Source organism: Anguilla anguilla, chromosome 5 (genome assembly GCF_013347855.1).
Source record: "Anguilla anguilla isolate fAngAng1 chromosome 5, fAngAng1.pri, whole genome shotgun sequence".
Classification (NCBI taxonomy): domain Eukaryota; kingdom Metazoa; phylum Chordata; class Actinopteri; order Anguilliformes; family Anguillidae; genus Anguilla; species Anguilla anguilla.
The window spans coordinates 49396819-49415101 of NC_049205.1; the positions used below are offsets into that span (position 1 = coordinate 49396819).

The following is an 18283-nucleotide window of genomic DNA, read 5'->3' on the forward strand; positions in this document are numbered from 1 at the left end:
GGCCTTTAACTTTCAATCTTTACAGGAACATCAAAGACTAATGAGGCATGCAACCTTCCCTAATACTTTTGAAAATGTCCAGCTGTCTGTCTGGATGTGGAATTAGTCAGATTATGCATATATAAATGTGTTAATTAGATGCATTGTGTTACACCACAACATAGACAGAATGCAGATAAAACTATATGAGTCTCTGTTCGTAGAACTGCAACTTCATTTCGACAATTACCTTTACCTGGGATTTTTTATAAGCAAACTATGTGGCATTTTTAATCTGGCATTGTTAATCATTTAGGGCTATAACTATCCCTGGGCCACACAATTCTGGCTTATTTTGGAACATATTTTAATTGTACAGTATTCACCCCCAAATATTCTTGCCACTAAACAAGGACAGGCTCTGTTGTTAATAGTCAGCTTTTGTGTTTTTTTTTTTGGTTGCCATTCTATGCACAAAAATAGCCATAAACTGTCTTTACAGCCTTTTCCCTGTAAAGCAGGTCATTACCAGAGTACATGAAAATGTTATCCATCCTCCAAAATGTCCCTCCTAATTCACAGGGCGCAATTAAAATTCAGTCCTGATGTTGCAGATCCTTGATAATATCCTGGATGAACACAGGATAAAGAAGTCCTCTGGTGCTATGACTTCACCAGTGTTCAGACAAACTTTTCTTTCTACCTCCCGGTCTGTTTTTGCTAATTGCGTGTGTACAGGTTGTGTCTAATTCTTTCTGTGCCTCCTGTCTCCAAATCCAAAGCCACTCTTTGTCACTTTAAAATGTCTCATTAACATGCTATGTCACTATATTGCTGCCAACACATATCTAATCACACACTATCTGAAAATCACTGTTCCTGTCATTCCTATCACAGTTCCTATCATAGATGTATATCTATGACTACATCTGTTCATTCGTACAGTATAATTGAACACATACAATTATTTGTAGACATAATAGGATATAAATTGGTTGATGTGATTTGAGCAGGAGGCCTGTGGGACAAAGACACTCAAGATCTCAAAGTTTACATACCACACTAACTGTCATGCACCTGAATTTCTTAAGGAGACACTTCAGTAATCATTCAGACATTCACACAGTTATTACATCTAGGACAGAATTAATCTGACTAGAGCTGTTCATGTATTTGCATGTCAGATGACAAGATCACAGGAGATTTGACACCTTGTTTTTGATTCTTTCTTAAGTCCATCTGAGGGGGATTTGAAGTCCATAACACCTTATACGTTATGTAAACATTGCGATGGGTGAATGGTTTATATTGATCATGCCTTCCCCATAGCAAATGTTCAGATGCATTTGCTACTGTCATACATCTCCTCTGCAACACCCACATGGCAACACTATGTACATCGACTGGGGTATTTTCAGATCTGGCAGCTGCACAAGAGAACATGAGTGCTAAGGTTCTCACTCATATGCTTGCTTTATTGAATTAATTCATTATTCATTTGGAGGCATTGGAAGAAAATGCCGCAGCTGGGTTTCTTGTCTCTGGTTTTTGGGATTCTACTTTTAATATGTGACCCATCTGAAGTGCAAACAGAAAGGTATCACTGCAAAGGTCTCCTAGATACTAATGGATAGATATTGTACAAGCTTCTCTAGTAGTCTGAACCACACTCCATCCCAATAGGTGGTGTTGATTCACCTAGCTTGAAAATCGCAAATATCACCAATAAAATAACAGTGAAGTATGATGCATGGAATTCTATATTTTGTTCTACATTAAATGTAATTACAGTGACGTTATGATTGTGCACTTTGTCAATGGAGGGGCGAGGGGGTGGGGTGGGGTGGGGAGGGGAGGGGGGGGTGTGCGATTATGGATGATAAATGGAGTATTCAGTAGTGAACAATCTTGCGAAAGCTTGCAGGATATTTAATATTCTTCTATCATTATCCTGTGTTAAGCTTAAAAACTGGAGACAGAAGCCTAACTTTTGTTGTTTAACGAAATTACATTACAATCACTTGACAGAATCGAGTGAGTACTACAGTAGTGTATGAGGTATCCAGTTGAGCTGAGCCAGCATGCTTTAGACAACACTTAGGTTTACCTTCACTAAATGGAAATTATCATTGTGGATGTGCCCATATAGAGGTATGGATTGAACTTGGTCTAATGGAAATGCAACAGACGTCTGCATGCAGCAGTGGAGTGTTTTCAGTGGACACTTTATTGTGCCAAACCAGATGATTTAGGAGTCCTTTCCTGTCTGAGGAAATCCAATATTTTAATGATTACATTCAAAATTAGATTGTTTATGATTGCAGTGTGTTATAATTGCTCTTGTTGTTGGAGTACATACTAATTGTAGGGAAGCAGCATAATGTTAATCGTTGGGTTGGGCTGAGGCAATGATGTATGATTTTCACTTTAATGGTCGAGATGTATGTTTTTTTAATCTTATCTTATATTGAATCTAGATTGTTTTAATCACTGGCTAAACACAATGGTGCTACAGTAAAACATTGCAGTCCTTGTGTAGTGCAGGAAAAGTCCATTTCATTCTGAATTATTTTATATTGCCTAAAAGCGTTACTGCTTATTTCTCTGCATTTTTTAATCTATATAATTTATTATAAGTGTATGTACATGTTAGCCGTGATCCTGAAGGGTTACTGTTTTTTTTTTGATGAATCCCTCTGATACACAACCTTGTCTCTTCTCCTTAGGATGCCCCTCTGCCTCATTACTGGATTGTGGCATTACCATGGCAACAAGGGTACCTAAGGTAAAGTTCTGCGAGAGAACTGAGGAGGTGAGATCAAGGCCAGACTGTCAGGAAGATGGGGACAATCGTATACGTATGTACAGTTAATTTCAGTGATTGAAGGCTGGCATGCTGGCATTGTCCTGCCTGCAGTTTTGGCTGTCAGTTGCACATACGCCAGGGTATATTTTAGTTACATAACCGTGCCGCAGAGCGCTACCTGCAGGGACTTCACCAGCCGAACACGAATGTATCTGCGAGGCCTAATCACGGAAAGTGTTTTGTTTTATTTATTTTTTTCCCCCCGTGTGATTTATCTGAGATACTGGAAAACAGCCAGTGCCGGCTGTCCTCAGCTGCCATTTCAACGAAAAGAGAGTGACCCATGCGCATTACACGGGAAAATAGATCTATTTAGAGAGAATAACAGAGCCTATGATTACACCAGACCCCCCGATTCACCTGCTCATGCGTGACGACAGAGAAAAAACATTGGTTGTCACACATTTATTATATTATGGTGATGATTCAGTTGAAAACTGACTAGGCTAAGGTGTTTATGCAGCTATGATCCATCAGATTTTTTTTTTGTCATACTGTCATGAATGTCAAACAGCGATCTTTTGAAGGGTAAATTTTCTCAAGGGCTGCATGCTTTCTCAGCCAAGGACAGCATTTTGTTTTTTCAAATTTTTACATTTGGGATCAGACTGTGAATGAATGAATTTAACAAATTCGTCCTTATTATTTTAAAAACTTGTTATTTTTCATTTAAAACTATTGAGATTTTTCAATGTTTAGATAGATGTTAAAACAACCATGTTCAAATAGAACAAATTCAGTTTTTTGTTGCAATGCAAGCTGAGGGGAACAGATAACATCGACCGCAATAAATAGGGCTTGTGACAATGTAGGCAAGCAAATATAAGAACACAGTGGCTGCCGGGTGCCAAGGCACTGTTCTGTTGTGTGGACAGACCCCATGATCCAGTATCAAACCCAGACCGTACTGCTGCCATCTGTGGCCGGTAGCCCCGCAGGGCAATGCATAATTGGTTGTAGCATCACCCAGGGAGGTCAATGGGGCACCCACAGTCTGCTTGCTCCGGCTAAACCAGAAATGTCTTTGCAAGCTCAATTTGTGGACTGCGGTGTGAGAATAAGCGATGGCGGACATCGTATATTCCCGGAGAAGAGCTTTACAGTAGAGGCTGCGGCGATGAGCTTGACTTGAGGATACAAGTGGGAATTCTAAATTTGTATAAAACTAGGAAATACATTAAGAAATAAATATAATAACATGAAAGTATATAATAAAAAGCCAATGTTGTAGAGAAGATTTGCACATGTGCCCGAGTTTAGAACAAATCGCCAAACTACTTCTACTTTAAGGGTGATAGGGAAAAAGAGAAATAGCTTGTCCACAGTCATCTTTCAAGCAAAGCATTTTAACTTATTCCTTCTACAGGCAGTGCAGGCTTCTTTTATCTAAAATGTGTTTTGCTTGTGCAGACATTGCCATAGCTATTTATTTTTTGCTCTGTCACACCTCTTTTGAATATTTTGCTTTGCTTGTTTGCACAAACTTATTTTCAGACTGCATTCGCTCATGAATATGGTGATTCTCTTCTTTACAATACCTACATGCAGTTACTTAAGATTATTAAAATAATACATTTTGCCATTTTATCCACTCTAAAAGTATATACGTAGTAAACTCATATTCCTGTTTTCTCTGTCAGTTTTGATGTAGGCCACATCATTGGGAATGCCAAAACTATGACCTGGGGGCAAACTTGGTTCAGTCTGCTATAGGGTGGTAATAAAAATAAATTATATTTTAAGAAGTTATCTGGACAGTACTGGTGCTGACTGTGTCCAGCAGCCCTGCCAGGTGACACACAGTTTGCTCTAATGTCACCCAGGGATGAGAGGGTTTCAGTTGGTAGGGACTGCAGCATCTCTTTGCTCACTAGCAACCCCTGCTGGTTGATTGGTTGTGCACAAGTCTACCTGTTGAGCAGCATGTTAAGTGTCTTCCTCCCCCGATGTTTTCCGCCCCCCCCCCCCCCCCCCCCCCCGCACACACACACACACACGCAATGCGATTGGGCATTCCACACTGGGGAGATCAAAGGGAAACATTAAGTTAAGTAAAAGTTTATGAGAAAGGGAATTTTAATATTTTGACCAGCAGGCCTGGCTCCCATTATGCTCAAAACTCTAGGCATGTCTGGTTTAGATAACCTTGGAAATAATTAGATTTCATGTTTGCCGGTTTAAATTTGTTTTTGAAATGCTATGATTTTTTTGGAATACATTGGAAGTTTGTGAAACCATGATATGTCTATATATGATGTATACATTGCTATCAGTATATGGATACCTTGAATGAAATGCACACAGTGATTTAAAGGCATGTCAAAAGGAAATGCATTTAAAAACATACAAGAGATATCAGCTCATATTTGAAATGTTCAGCTATCCAGTAGGCTGGCTATGTAATGAATGGTTAATTGATTTACTTAATGCTAATGAGATCAGTAGGTTGATTATTGGTGAAATCATTGGGTCACTGACTTGCAAACAAGATGTTACACCTGATGTGGGGTATGGACATGAAGAGTTTGAACCGGCGACAGTATCAGTGCAGTATCAGCTGGGTGGACAAGCTGACAGCCAGATGGACAGACAGACTTGAAACAGACAGGGACTCAAATGAGGGGGAGGTAGAATGGAACTTCAAGCTGAGAAGTAATTAAGGATGGAATCAAAATTCAGCTATAATTTCACATCCCCAGAGAAACAGGTGCTCCAAGACAGACTGGCATGCAAGTTGCAGTCTGTTTGAAGTCACAAGTAAAGAAGGACAGGTGATCTTGTGTTTCCTTATTCAGTGATTAATAGCTGTAACAAATTTAAATGTCTGTAGATTGGGGAAGGATTCCCCTCCTCATTATGTATGCTTGCTTAGAATCCTGTTTTTTGGTTGATAAATTCCTTTATTCTGTTTCAGTTAAGATTAATTTATGATTTGAAAGAATCTGGGTAGATAGGTTGACGTAAAGACAGATTCTGAAGAAGAAAATGAAAGTTGAGAGAATGTTAACCCTTAATAGTTTTCCCTGGTTAAAAAAATATTACATCCTAGTAAATGTTTTTGCAATGTATTGTAAATATTTTAAGTACTTTTTTGGTTATTAGTAATTTAATACTAATACTAATTTAATCAAATTTAATTCAACATGACTGGAAAAACACACACAGTCACACGCACAAGCACACGCATGTGCACATGCACACGCACATACTGTATATCCATCCATCCATCCATCCATCCATCCATCCATCCATTATCTATACCCACTTATCCTGGGCAGGGTCGCAGGGGTGCTGGAGCCTATCCCAGCATGCATTGGGCGAGAGGCAGAATACACACACACACACACACACACACATGCACGTATATATGCACGCACACGTACTGTTAATGCTTAGGAAGCCTGAAGCCTGTTTGTATGTTGCATGTTATATCACAAAAAATGAATAAATAGATCAAATAAATTAAGAAATGGACTAAATCAGAAAAAAAATAAAATATCCAAGCTTATTTAAAAATCTATTTTCATTTTCTTTAAAATAGGGGATTTCTATTATGGATTTTTTATTATAAAGTGAATACTAAAATATTGATAATATTATGCACTGTAAATAAAAGCTGATCGAAGGTCATAATAAATTATAAATTTGTTAAAATTATAATAAAAAATGAGTTGTCTGTATATAATATATCGTGTTAATTTACTTTGTGTCTCCCCATTTAATTACAATTTCCAACTCGATCAACCAGCCCCTCCAGAACTGACAGGCTAATTGAATCATTGCAACAGCAATTAAAATCTGCATTCTTTCAGGTGTGAGTTAATCTGTTCTGCTAAAAGGAGCTTTTTCATCACAGTACGTTTTCCCACTCGTAATACTATCTGTATTATCTGTATCTGTAAAAGTTACTTCTAACATTTCTGTACAGTATGTCACAAATTAGTGATAGATATTTTTATAAAGAAAGAAAAAAATCGTAAGGGCAGCACTGCAATATTGTCAGATTACCATTGCCTTATTATTTGCTGTACAATATTCAATCAACAATAAAATTGTTGTAATACTGTAGGTTTAATGTAGTCTTGAGTGCTATAATACATGACATCGACCAATATTGACTTCCCTGATGCAGTTCATAGTGCTTAGTTCAGCAGCATTTGGCTTGGGGGGAGTTGCATTTGGAATTGGTTTTGCATGGCCAGTAGGGAGCACTCTTCCCTCTACAAAAGATTCAATTCAATGCCCCATTGCAGTGATAGGCTAGTGTTCTGTAGAAGGTTGCATCCTTCAGATTAGATTAGACATTAAACCAAGGTCCAGGCGCACAGCCTTTAAGACCACACTGTACCCTTCCCAAAGAGTAGGGGTGTTAAGGTTTATTTCCCACCATACTGTACCTCTTAGTTCATGTAATCATCCTCCCTACAACAGATTGGTTACACACTCCCATGTATTTCTTACCCAGTTAGATTCCCAGGGAGTTTTACTGTATGATCCCTCACCCCCAATATCTCCACCAGCCAGACATTGTTCAACCCATTTGGACAAACCATCAGCTTGAACATGCCTGAGCAACACGCTTGAATTTATTGCCTTAAGTGTTTCTCTTAGTGTTTTGAATGTCACAGACACTGCATGGCACAGGGTGGAGCAATAAAAGCTTTATTGGCATTATCTATAAAACACAACTCTCAGCAGGCGAAATAATGATGCTTAGCTCCCATTAGCGTTTTAGTGTGGCATGATTTTATCCCAGCTGTGCATATTTTGTGACTTAACACACCTGCTATTCATTGTTTGTTTCCATGCAGACAAACTTGGCAAGCTTCCTAAACAGCAATAGCGAAACCAATAGCGCCATTTTAAGTGACACTGATACATCTGACTCTCATCCAAGAGAACTGAAATGAATGCTTCTGGGGAAATTTGGGGAAATTTCCCAAAAGGGAACATCTGAAACATGATACTGTTTTTGTTTGACCATACATGTTTTGAATATGGCAAAGTTTAAGCTTGAAAAAAAAAAAAGGAATTACAATTATTGAAAACAATCACAACTAGCCCAGAATCAAGGTCAAATCAATTCCCCCCCTTCAATTTTTTTTGCACAAGAAATCTAACAAACGGTCTAGATCTGATTCAAGGTGTGGCATTTGGAGTCTGATGTTGTTCTCAACATGAGGACCAAATGCCAATAAAGCAGGGTATCATAAGATTGAAACATCTGAATAAATTGATCCCCAGAACACTGGATGTATCAAAATCAACAGTCTGATGCATTGTTAAGAAGCAAGAATGCACTGGTGAGCTCAGCAATCACAAATAACCTGGTAGATCACGGAAGACTATTGCAGTGGATGACAGAAGAATTGTGAAGAAAAAAAAAATTGCTTTCAATTGTGACGAAAAAACCCTTTTCAACTGTTAAACAGATCAAGAACTCTCCCGGATATCAGCATAGATATTTACTTATGGCCCCGTAAAATGTGGGGACAACTTGTAAAAAAGGCTGTATTCCCTACACGGATAATCTAATACAGATGTAAATACTCAAATTTGAGCACAGTCTGCACTGTAACCTTCTATTCATTGTCTCATTTCAAATCCAATGTGCGAGAGTTCAAAACAACAAAAATTATGTCTCTGTCCTAATACTTACAGACATTACACTCACACTGTATGTGATACATACTGTAGCATACAAAGAATGAATGTCTGCAAACAGTCCGGCACATACTGTATCCTCTTAAAATCTGTGACTGCTACCTCCTCCCCACAATCAGAGCATGCTAGAACCAGAAGTGAACCTGCCAGAAGACTGCTTTTTTTGTAATTTGAGTAATTTATTGATTTCATATGGCTGTTCTTAAAATGATCCCCAAAGAATGATTGCATGCATCTATGAATAATTTAACTCAGGTTTATCAAAGTCTTAATTGAATAATGCTGCCCAATCCCATAACAACATTTCTCATATACTGTACCATCTTTTCATTAACTATTCCTTACCACTTAATTCAAAACCTGAATGATAAAACTGTACACTTTTATAGTGTCTTAAGTTAAGAATTCAAACTTAAGTTGAATTCTTAGCTGAACGTTTATATGGTTGACTTAAAATACATTTCACAAAAAAAAAAAAAAAAAACCAAAGCTGAACAAAATATCCTGGTTGGATATGTTCCATGGACAGCCATTCAAGTCTTGCCATAGACAGGTCTTGACTGGGTTGCGTAAGGCACTATCCAAAATTCTGTAAATGTATGTTAAATTTAATGATACTAGCATGAATTTATGGACATATAGACAGTGTTAGGCGGTTTGTTTTTATGGGCTGTCCACACGTTTTCTGACAGTTGGCAACCTGACTCAAGGACATGCACTTCTGCTCATTTAAGCCAATCCAGTGAAGCTTTGGCTTCGTGTCTTTGTCCTGCTGAGAAGCTTTTGTCCTAGTCTTAGAAAAAAACCAAACATTCTAAATGTGTCTGATCTGACAAAAAAGCATTTTTCCATGTGTGTCCATGTCCCTTAAATATGCTTTGATGGTTTTTATGTTTCTTTTTACAGCAGTGGCTTCATTCATTGTAATTATAATGTTAATAGCCGTTTTGAAAGTTATGTCTCCTGAAATAATTCTGAAACTATTTGAAAACTGCAGCTGCAGTTTTTCAGTTCTTGCACCCTGATTTGTGTAGAAATCCATAAAATGACCCAACAGCTGCTGTCTACTATAAGGAGCAGCTGCCTTTCCTAAGTACTAGAATTATTGGAAGAAGAAAATCGGAATGGAAAGTAAAATAGCAAAATAGCAAAAAATGATATGCACATTGCTCGCTTCAAAGGCGAGGGTGTCTGTGTTCTTTCATTTACAGTATTTGGTTTTCAGATCTGTTGAAAGGATATGAAAAAGGCTTCTGGAAACCAGCACATAAATTGCACTTTCAGCAGTTATGCAAACTGCAGGGTGATATGTTCAGCCTCTGTCAAAGCCTGAATAGAAGTGAAAAATGGAAATGAAAAATATTTGCCCAGGTCTACTCTGATCCTGTGTTTATTACATAAAGCATAAGTGTAATACTTGAAGAGTGGTGGCTACCCCAACCCCCACCCCTCAGTTGAAATGCAAGATTCTTCTTGAATAATTTGCAATGAAGGTTTTTTTCAGCACACAGTAAATGCATTGTCTGCACCTATTTGAACTTGGGAACAGTTTAGAAAATGATTTAAGTGCAAAGTGCTGAATGACTGGGAGTCTGAGACGAATCCCATAAATCCATGCTGTAATATCAAGTGTAGTGCACAGTATTGTGTCCCACTTCATGTCTGCTTGATAGTGTTCTTTGGGCTGTGTGGTACTCACATTTCCAGTTTGCAGCTGTACTGTAAAATGAGCGCAACTTGCTGTATTTTGCTTCTATTTCTATGAAGCAGGCTGAATCACACTGCAAGGTAATACACTGTTCATTCAGACTGATTTTAATTAGGTGCTGTCCTAATGAGCCAATTCCCAATGGTTTTCGTAGGATCCACAAATAAAATAATCAACATTCAGAAAATTCTTTATTTGCTTTTTAAAAACATATTTAAAGGGGATATTGTCACACTATGGCAATGTTTTGGTTTCAATTGAATTTATTCTAGCCTAATTTGAAACTGAAGCTAAACTCTACACATAAAAACATTATCTGTGTTAACAACTGCAGATGCATCTTAAAAGAAATCAGCAGAGGAGAGTACAACCACTTAAACACTCCCACTTGCTGAAGCTAACACAACAAGTTTCAGGAACACTGGGAAACATTGCTTTTACATTGCCATTCGGCTGTGAGATAGTGATATCATGAGAGCAGCTCTTCCCCAAACAAGGCCATCTCTCATCTGCTAGCCGGTCTTTGGTCCTTAGTTGGCATGTCAGTTTTTTTTTTAAGAACAGACAAGGAGGAATAGAAAGAAAAATCACAGAATGAGCCACAAAATGAAACAGGATTATCTGAAAGGTATGGTAGTGATAAACTCTTTCAATTAAGGATTTACTGAATCTGATACCTCTCTGGTCAAAAATAAATAAATAATAATTCTAATACGAAAACGAATAGTTATAATAATAGTGTGACAGTGATGACACAGCCTGCAAATACTGACTTATAATTTACTCTATTTTATTACTTTTAGGTGGGGATTCCCTTGAGAGGCTTAACTTTGTTCAGAACACATAGTTAAGTTTCATTTGTCAGCGTGTCATTTCTTTTATAAAGAAATGTAATCAAATGCTGGTGGACTGCATGTATCTCTGGTTAATACACGCCTCTGCTGACAGTGTTCCCATGCCTGAGGCTGACAGATGGTCTTGATTCACCACACTTGTGATCGGGCCTTTAGCCACGGGAGTGTGCAATCCACACGTCTTGGCAGGTGATGGGCATCAGGGAAGGTCAGCATGTTGAATTAGGGTGGTTAGGATGGGCACCTGCTGCATCGTGGGTAGGAAGGGGACCGTTTCTTTCCCATTGATCTTGGAATCGTCGTTGCCATCAGCCAAAAGAAAATCTTTGATGTAAAGCGGCCAGATAACAAAAGCATATTTATTTTGGTGATTACTCTGTGGAATCGTGTTTGCGCTCATCTCCTGAATTAGATATATTGTGATATGTACAGTTTGCTGTATAATTACGTGGTCTGTCAATCACCTAGCATTTCTTGTTCTTTGAGTTAACACACATCTTGAATTCAGGAATTGGGACTATTAACGTGCTGTAGGAGGAAGCACAATCCAATGAATTTGGTTCAACTTGAGCAAATAAGATGCTTCTGGACACTTCACAATTTATTCTGTTGCTGCTATGAGCAGTTACATCATCAATAAAGACAAGTGAGCCAGTACCTGTGGCAGCCATACATGCCCAAAACCAAAACACCTTTGCTTTGGATCTTGGGCAGCTCCTTTTGGCTTCCACACTTTGCTCTTGCCATCACCTTGATACAAGTAAATTTTGGTCTCACCTGTCCACAAAATCTTTTTCCAGAATTTAGCAGGCTATTTAAGGTACTTCTTAGCTAACCTGGCCATCCTGTTTTTGAGGCTAACCAGTGGTTTGCATCTTGCAGTGTAACCTCTGTAATTATGTGCATTAAGTATTTTGAGAACAGTAGTCTCTGACATATTCACATCTGCCTGCAGAAGATTGTTACTGTTGGTGTTTGGGTTTTTTTCTTCATTATGGCTATAACCCTTGGCCTACCAGGTCCTTTGTGATTACTGAGCTCACCAGTGCTCTTTCTTCTTAATGATGTTCCAAATAGTCACTTTTGTTAAGCCTAAGGTTTGGCCTATCTCTCTGTTTTGTTTTTATTTCTCAGCCTGATAATAGCTTCCTTGACTTTTATTGACACAACTCTAGTCCTCTTTTTGACAAATGGCAATAACAGACCCCAAGTCCAATCAAAAGCCTTGAATCAAGATAAGATTCTGAAAGCTTTCTTATTCCTTTACTAAGGAAGCAATTACACATCTGACTAATTAGGAAGCACCAGTGGAGCCATTTGTTCCAAACATTATGGTGCCCTGAAACTGAGGGACTAAGTATAAAAAGCACTGTCATTTCTACATGGTGAATCCAAAATGTATAAACATGCCCTTTAATAAAAGCTGAGAATCTATGCTTTAACTACATGTGAATTTCTGATTACAAATTAGATATTGTGGAGTACAAAGCCAAATAATTAAAAAATAATATCCATGTGTCCCATACATTGTGTAGCTCACTGTACATACATAGGAAAAAAAAAACAATGTATATATTTGATCATATAGAAGTATTACTTTCTGTAGAAGATAAATGGCTCAGTATTCATTTTCAGGTTCAAATCACCACAGACTATCAAATGATGAGCTTTGGACTAGGGAAGAGAGTCACAAATATTAACAAAGAATTTGTCCTTGTCATGGATGGAGGCATACACATTGATAGGAACCAAGGGTTTTGTCCCCTTGGTTTTATAGTTAAAATAATAAAAAAAAACCTTTTTAGTCAGCAGTTAAGTTTGATGCAGTGAATGGAATATGCCTGTGAATTAAAATTGTGTTTTTTGTTACCATGGAAGAACTGTCCCACCCAATGATGTGTAATTACAAAGTGAGCTGAACATGTAAGAGCTATGGCGACATGTTTCTGGTAGAAAAATGTATTCTTACATTCAAGCACAAGGGATGCCTGAAAAATAAATTTGTATAATTTGTAACCCTGATAACAGCTGCCACAAATAAACAATTTATTCTTAAATTGATTTTACTCCATTTATCCACGTCTCGTACAATGAATAAAACATTAAATATAAGTGGCACCACAGTCATCAATACACATATACTGTACATTATAACATTACATTACAGGCATTTAGCAGATGCTCATATTCAGACTTACACAACTTTTACATGTTTACATAGCATCCATTTGTACAGCTAGATATGTACTGAAGCAATTTAATATTTTGCTCAAGGGTACAATGGCAAGGTCCTACTTGGGAATCACATCTTAATTATAAAGCCAGCTCCCTAACCATTATACTGCACTGCCACATAATAATTTGCATAATAATTGCATCTGTATAATAAATGCATTTGTACAATAATTCCAAATGCGAACAATGGACCATCTTGGTACCATCATATTCACATTAACAAACATACAAACATAAACACTGGGAAACCTTATATAAACGACTAAACAAAACACATTGAAACCAAAGGTAGAGGCAAAGAGTATCCAAAATTCATGCAATTCATTGATACAGAATTCTGTTTTTTAATTTTCTATGGACACTTTTATGCTCCTACTGTAATTTTGACCTATACTTTTATGCACAGTACAGCATCTTGTTGGCTCATCTCCAGTCTATATACAAACTCCTTATTGGTCTAAATCTGTACTTCCAAGATTTAAGGTGAAGAAATGTTTAGCTATTGAGAAACCATGAGGTTTCAGAATTTAATAGAACTGTCCATGGTGCTGAACCTTGCACATACTGTTGATGATGTTATGGATAATTTTGATCAGAGCCCATACACAAATTTAAATGCATTACTGCTTCGTTCTTTGTGTATATTTATGGAAGAGGAGTGGGAGATTTGGGTCCTCTTAGCTTGACATTTCATGTAATAGTCATATGCACAACAATGACGGAAGTCTCCAAAAGTAAACCGAACAGTAATTTGTGTCTGTGTGTATGTGGTGTTTATACATTTGTAAATGCATTGGCATATATTCAATTTAGAATATTCATTGTGAAGTTGAAGGCATACCAGAAGACTTTACTGTGTTTAAAAAAAAATGGAAATCACTTTGTTGAAATGGTCTCAAATTATTTTATTGACATTTTATTCCAATACAATTCAGTTATTCATTTAATGATGGCTTTCTATAAACAGTTTCACATTTCATGAAAGTCTTGCCAGGACAACAAAAAAAAAATGCCAATGAATCTTTGATTCTCAGATTTTACTGTGACATGTACTGAAACAGGATGAACCAGGAACAAACCTATTTGGATTGTATGAGTCACTGCAGTCTTTTAGTCTAGCTGTTAGAAGTGTAAAATGACTCAGCTTATGCACTGTGTATTTCTCCAGTCTCTGCATCATCATGGAGGATTCTCTCCTTGCCAGCTTCTGTTCACTCAGATTTGGATAGAGGAAGGACAGCAGCCATGGTCAGATTTCTGCATCCAAGTTTGGACTCTGCTCTGCATATTAGTGATTAAGGGATTAAGAAAAGAAAAGAATAGCCTTTAGCCAAGAACATAAAGTCAAATAATAGGAAAACCACTCATGCTTGGCAGCTGACTACCTGGAAGACATAACTGTGTTCCATTATCAAGTTCCATTAGAAACATTAACTGCATTCTTTGGGTTTGTTGCATGTCAATTGAATATTATCTGTATGTTTCCAATGAAAGCATATCAATGCATATCATTTTAGCTGGAATTGATGACTCTCTTGTCGAGCTCCTGAAATTTGGAAGAGGTGGAATATATGCTAAATTAATAGGTGTTTTCTGCAGCTGTTGTGATATTTTGTAATTATAAAATGGTGGTCCAGTAATGATACGTTTACTGCTGTCCAATTTTGACAGTAAATGCATGAAAAAGGTACTAACATGAGGGGAAGAATGAGGAGATGACAGGGACTTAATGTAGCAATGGAGGTAATGTTCCCTGCCTAATTCTAGAAGGCACTGTTAGCACCCTGCAACATTTGCCAAAATTTACCAAAAGTGGAAATTTTTAATAAGCTGGCATTATGTCAAACAACGCTTATCCTAACAAAAATAGAATGATTTTATCCTCGCCTCATGCGCTGAAGCGCTCGTGTGTTCACTTGGAATCATATTTTAAAGCATGCACTCGATCTGCATTCACTTTGCCTGCAGTTTTATATTGAATGTAGATACCATTTTGTTACCTGTTTAGATACCATATAGCCTAAGAGAACATAAAAACAACAATACAGAAAAACATATTTTTGTAAACCCTTTGAAATTGTTCTGGACCATGAGCTTTTTTAAAATACTGCAGTAGGAAATATTGTGATACGAACCACCAATATCCAGAACAAATGACCGATTTGGTGCAGAACAATCGGCCACAAATAGGCAATTATATGCACGCACAGTAAAACTACAGTCATGCGCCTGTATAAATAGTTGCTGTGCCTTCCTGACACTTGGATATAAACGTTGAACTGCGGTGTTAATGCACGGAATGCATAACGATTCCCGTGCAAAAGTTTGAATTCAGATAAATGTTAACCCTTTCGTTTGTTTAATCTTATTGGGCAACGCATATTAGGCTTGTTTTATGTATCCATCGTAAACCTACAGCTGAGCCTTCACTTACGCAAATTCAATCTTTTTGATGTATCCCGGAAAAATAGTCTTCGCTTTACAGACATCCACTGTTTGACAGAATTTTAATGGTAACTGTGAAAGACAGCATTGATAAAGCGTCGTTTCTGTAATGCAAAAAAAGTATACAGGTACCACCACTACACAATATACTACCATATACTGCTCAAATTCGTGACTGCTGGGTTACCTTTGTAATCAAGCGTGGCATCCTGCTGCGGAACCTGTAGAACATTCACCACGTAGCCTATTGCATGACTAGACGCGAAGGCTATTTCTGGAGAGCTGCGCTGCTCTGTCGCTCAGAAGTCTCTAAAAACAATGATGGCGAGTGAATGCCGTGTACGACTTCGCTCTGATTTCAGAATACTATCGTAAGGCATCAAAATGCATGCACCTCGCTGTATTGCTTTGTATTGGTTGTGTCTATTTGGAGTGCATGAGGTCTCTAAAGAGAGACTCACTGTTTGAAAACACCCCCTCCACATTATTTCTTTTTATACATTAAATGATTCATAAATTATTTATAGGCCTACTACTGTATGCTGGCAAATTCAGTTGGGTACTATTACCTTTTATCTAGAATATTTACCTTATTAATTGAATTAGCAAGTGTTGAAATAGGTTTTTACATTGATAAACCAGGTCCCTTATCAATATATGTCAGGTAAACTGGTGAATACACCAATCTAAAGACGCGATTAACTTCCCAATGCCACACCCTTCAAGTAAGAACGTCCATGCAATGCTTTGGAAAGCCGTATTTCCTTCATTTCTCCAGGTTAAACAAATACATATAACTATATACAGCTTCGTGATTATGACAAGCAACGTTGATTAGCTAATGCAGATACTCTAACATTGCAGTCGTAATTGGAAATTCCATTGAGCCACGATTTTGTTTCCAAACAAGTTGGGCACAAGCTTTGGGTATTCGCGAATAATTAAAATGTAAATACAGTTGTCGCTCTCGTTCCCTGCATGTTTCTGTGATTTTAATGGTTCAAGACGTTTGTGATCTGATTTGATCTCTTTTCTATTTTGCAGGTGTGTCAGTTTTAATTCTGCCCAGTAGGTGGGACTTCATGCTCGGAGCACGGACTTGCTGTTGTGTCCTCTGTTTCTTATGCCATCCCTATGAGTCTCAGAGCTGCTCGAGAGCAACCTGGAGCTACAGTAAGCGGTTAACGGCAACAGAAGACACGATACCCTCCCTGTACCATGCAGTATAGAGAGGACAGTCCGGGAGTACTGGTTTTTCAGCCCTCTCCTCTGTAACGGAGTATTTTTTTCTTCTTTTTTTGGCTTTTGAAATACTGGGACTATACAGATTTCGCATCAATTTGACATACCTTCACACTCATCAACACGCCCGTGCGTGCGCACATAAACAGACACACAAGCAATCACGTAGCAAAAACTGATACTCACATTTTCCACATTTGCCTGCCGCACAAGGACACCAACGCTTCACAGGGTCGGGAATCATGGATCTATCGCGGTATCCACCTCGAATTTGCTGGTGGAGATTATTGTTTCTCTTAAGCATCTTCCAGGACTATGTGAGTTCCATGCTGGACTGTCTGTCAACCTGCAGCTGTTCCCAGACGGAGATCTACTGCAATAAGTCCGACAATGGGAAATTTTTCCCTTTGCTCGCTGTGCAAGACACTGGGAACAATGGCAATAATACAAACAGCATTCCAGATTTGGTCAAGAACATCACGTCCATGTAAGTCTGCTCAAAGTAAATGTCACATGTTGAGACCATGCATGTATTTTTAATTCACTCTCCCCTTTACTCTCTCCGGCTGGCCAAACACTACATGCGTGCTACAGTTTACAAGAAATGATTGGAGACTGTCTTTATAACTTGCATCAATGCCTGGTATGCAGCCCTACATTTTGCATTATTATTATTATTATTATTATTATTATTATTATTATTATTATTATTATTATTATTATTACCACCACAGTCAGTATATGATTGCACCCGAAATATGGCCGAATGAATAAACCTGTTGTCCAATTGGTTGTTAATACACGTAGTACACCACACATTTTATATCTTTTCGGACCGAATGAAGGAATTTTTTTTCCCTAAATTGACAAATTAATTGCATATCTTAGATTTGATGGTGCGTCTTGTAGGAAAGATATTAGTGATGTCGGCTATATGTATTCTCTCGGGTATAAGAAGCAATATTCTTGAAAAAACTAACAGATCAAAGACGATGTACTTTCAAATCTAATTGCCACGTCTCGAGAGTGATGGAACAACTGTCTTTGCTTCACAGAGAATCGTCTTGATAGGGGCTGCTCTGTATTCCTGGCGGGGACTTTAAAGGAATTTTGTCACAACGTTCGCCATCTGTGATATGTGAAAGGTGCCTTGTACTAGATAAAAGAATCGTCCGTAGTGAAAGACGATGATGATATAGACTCCTCTTGTACCACGAATACACATTTCCAGTACGAAAGGGAGGAGGGGGACTCATTCCTCTTATCTGAAAATTAACATCTGTTTTAATA

General features: G+C 37.9%; 1 protein-coding gene and 1 long non-coding RNA gene across 3 annotated transcripts in view; one reads left to right on the forward strand and one right to left on the reverse strand.

The window, feature by feature from the left end:
- Positions 1-2705: 2705 nt before the first annotated feature.
- Positions 2706-18283, forward strand: part of LOC118227992 (NT-3 growth factor receptor-like) — a 177806-nt gene continuing 162228 nt past the window's right edge. Inside the window, exons 1-2 of one of the 2 annotated variants that reach the window (XM_035419147.1) lie at positions 2706-2791; positions 16796-17480. In XM_035419147.1, coding sequence (XP_035275038.1) covers positions 17236-17480 — 245 coding nt within the window. In that variant the 5' untranslated portion in view covers positions 2706-2791; positions 16796-17235. Of the gene's footprint in view, positions 2792-16795; positions 17481-18283 lie in introns of those variants that run through there. The other variant, XM_035419148.1, reaches the window with a different exon arrangement.
- On the reverse strand, positions 14195-16779 carry LOC118227993. Its single transcript, XR_004765392.1, has 2 exons — positions 15939-16779; positions 14195-14587 (listed from the first exon to the last, which is right to left on the reverse strand). It is a non-coding gene; the product is annotated as an uncharacterized LOC118227993 (long non-coding RNA).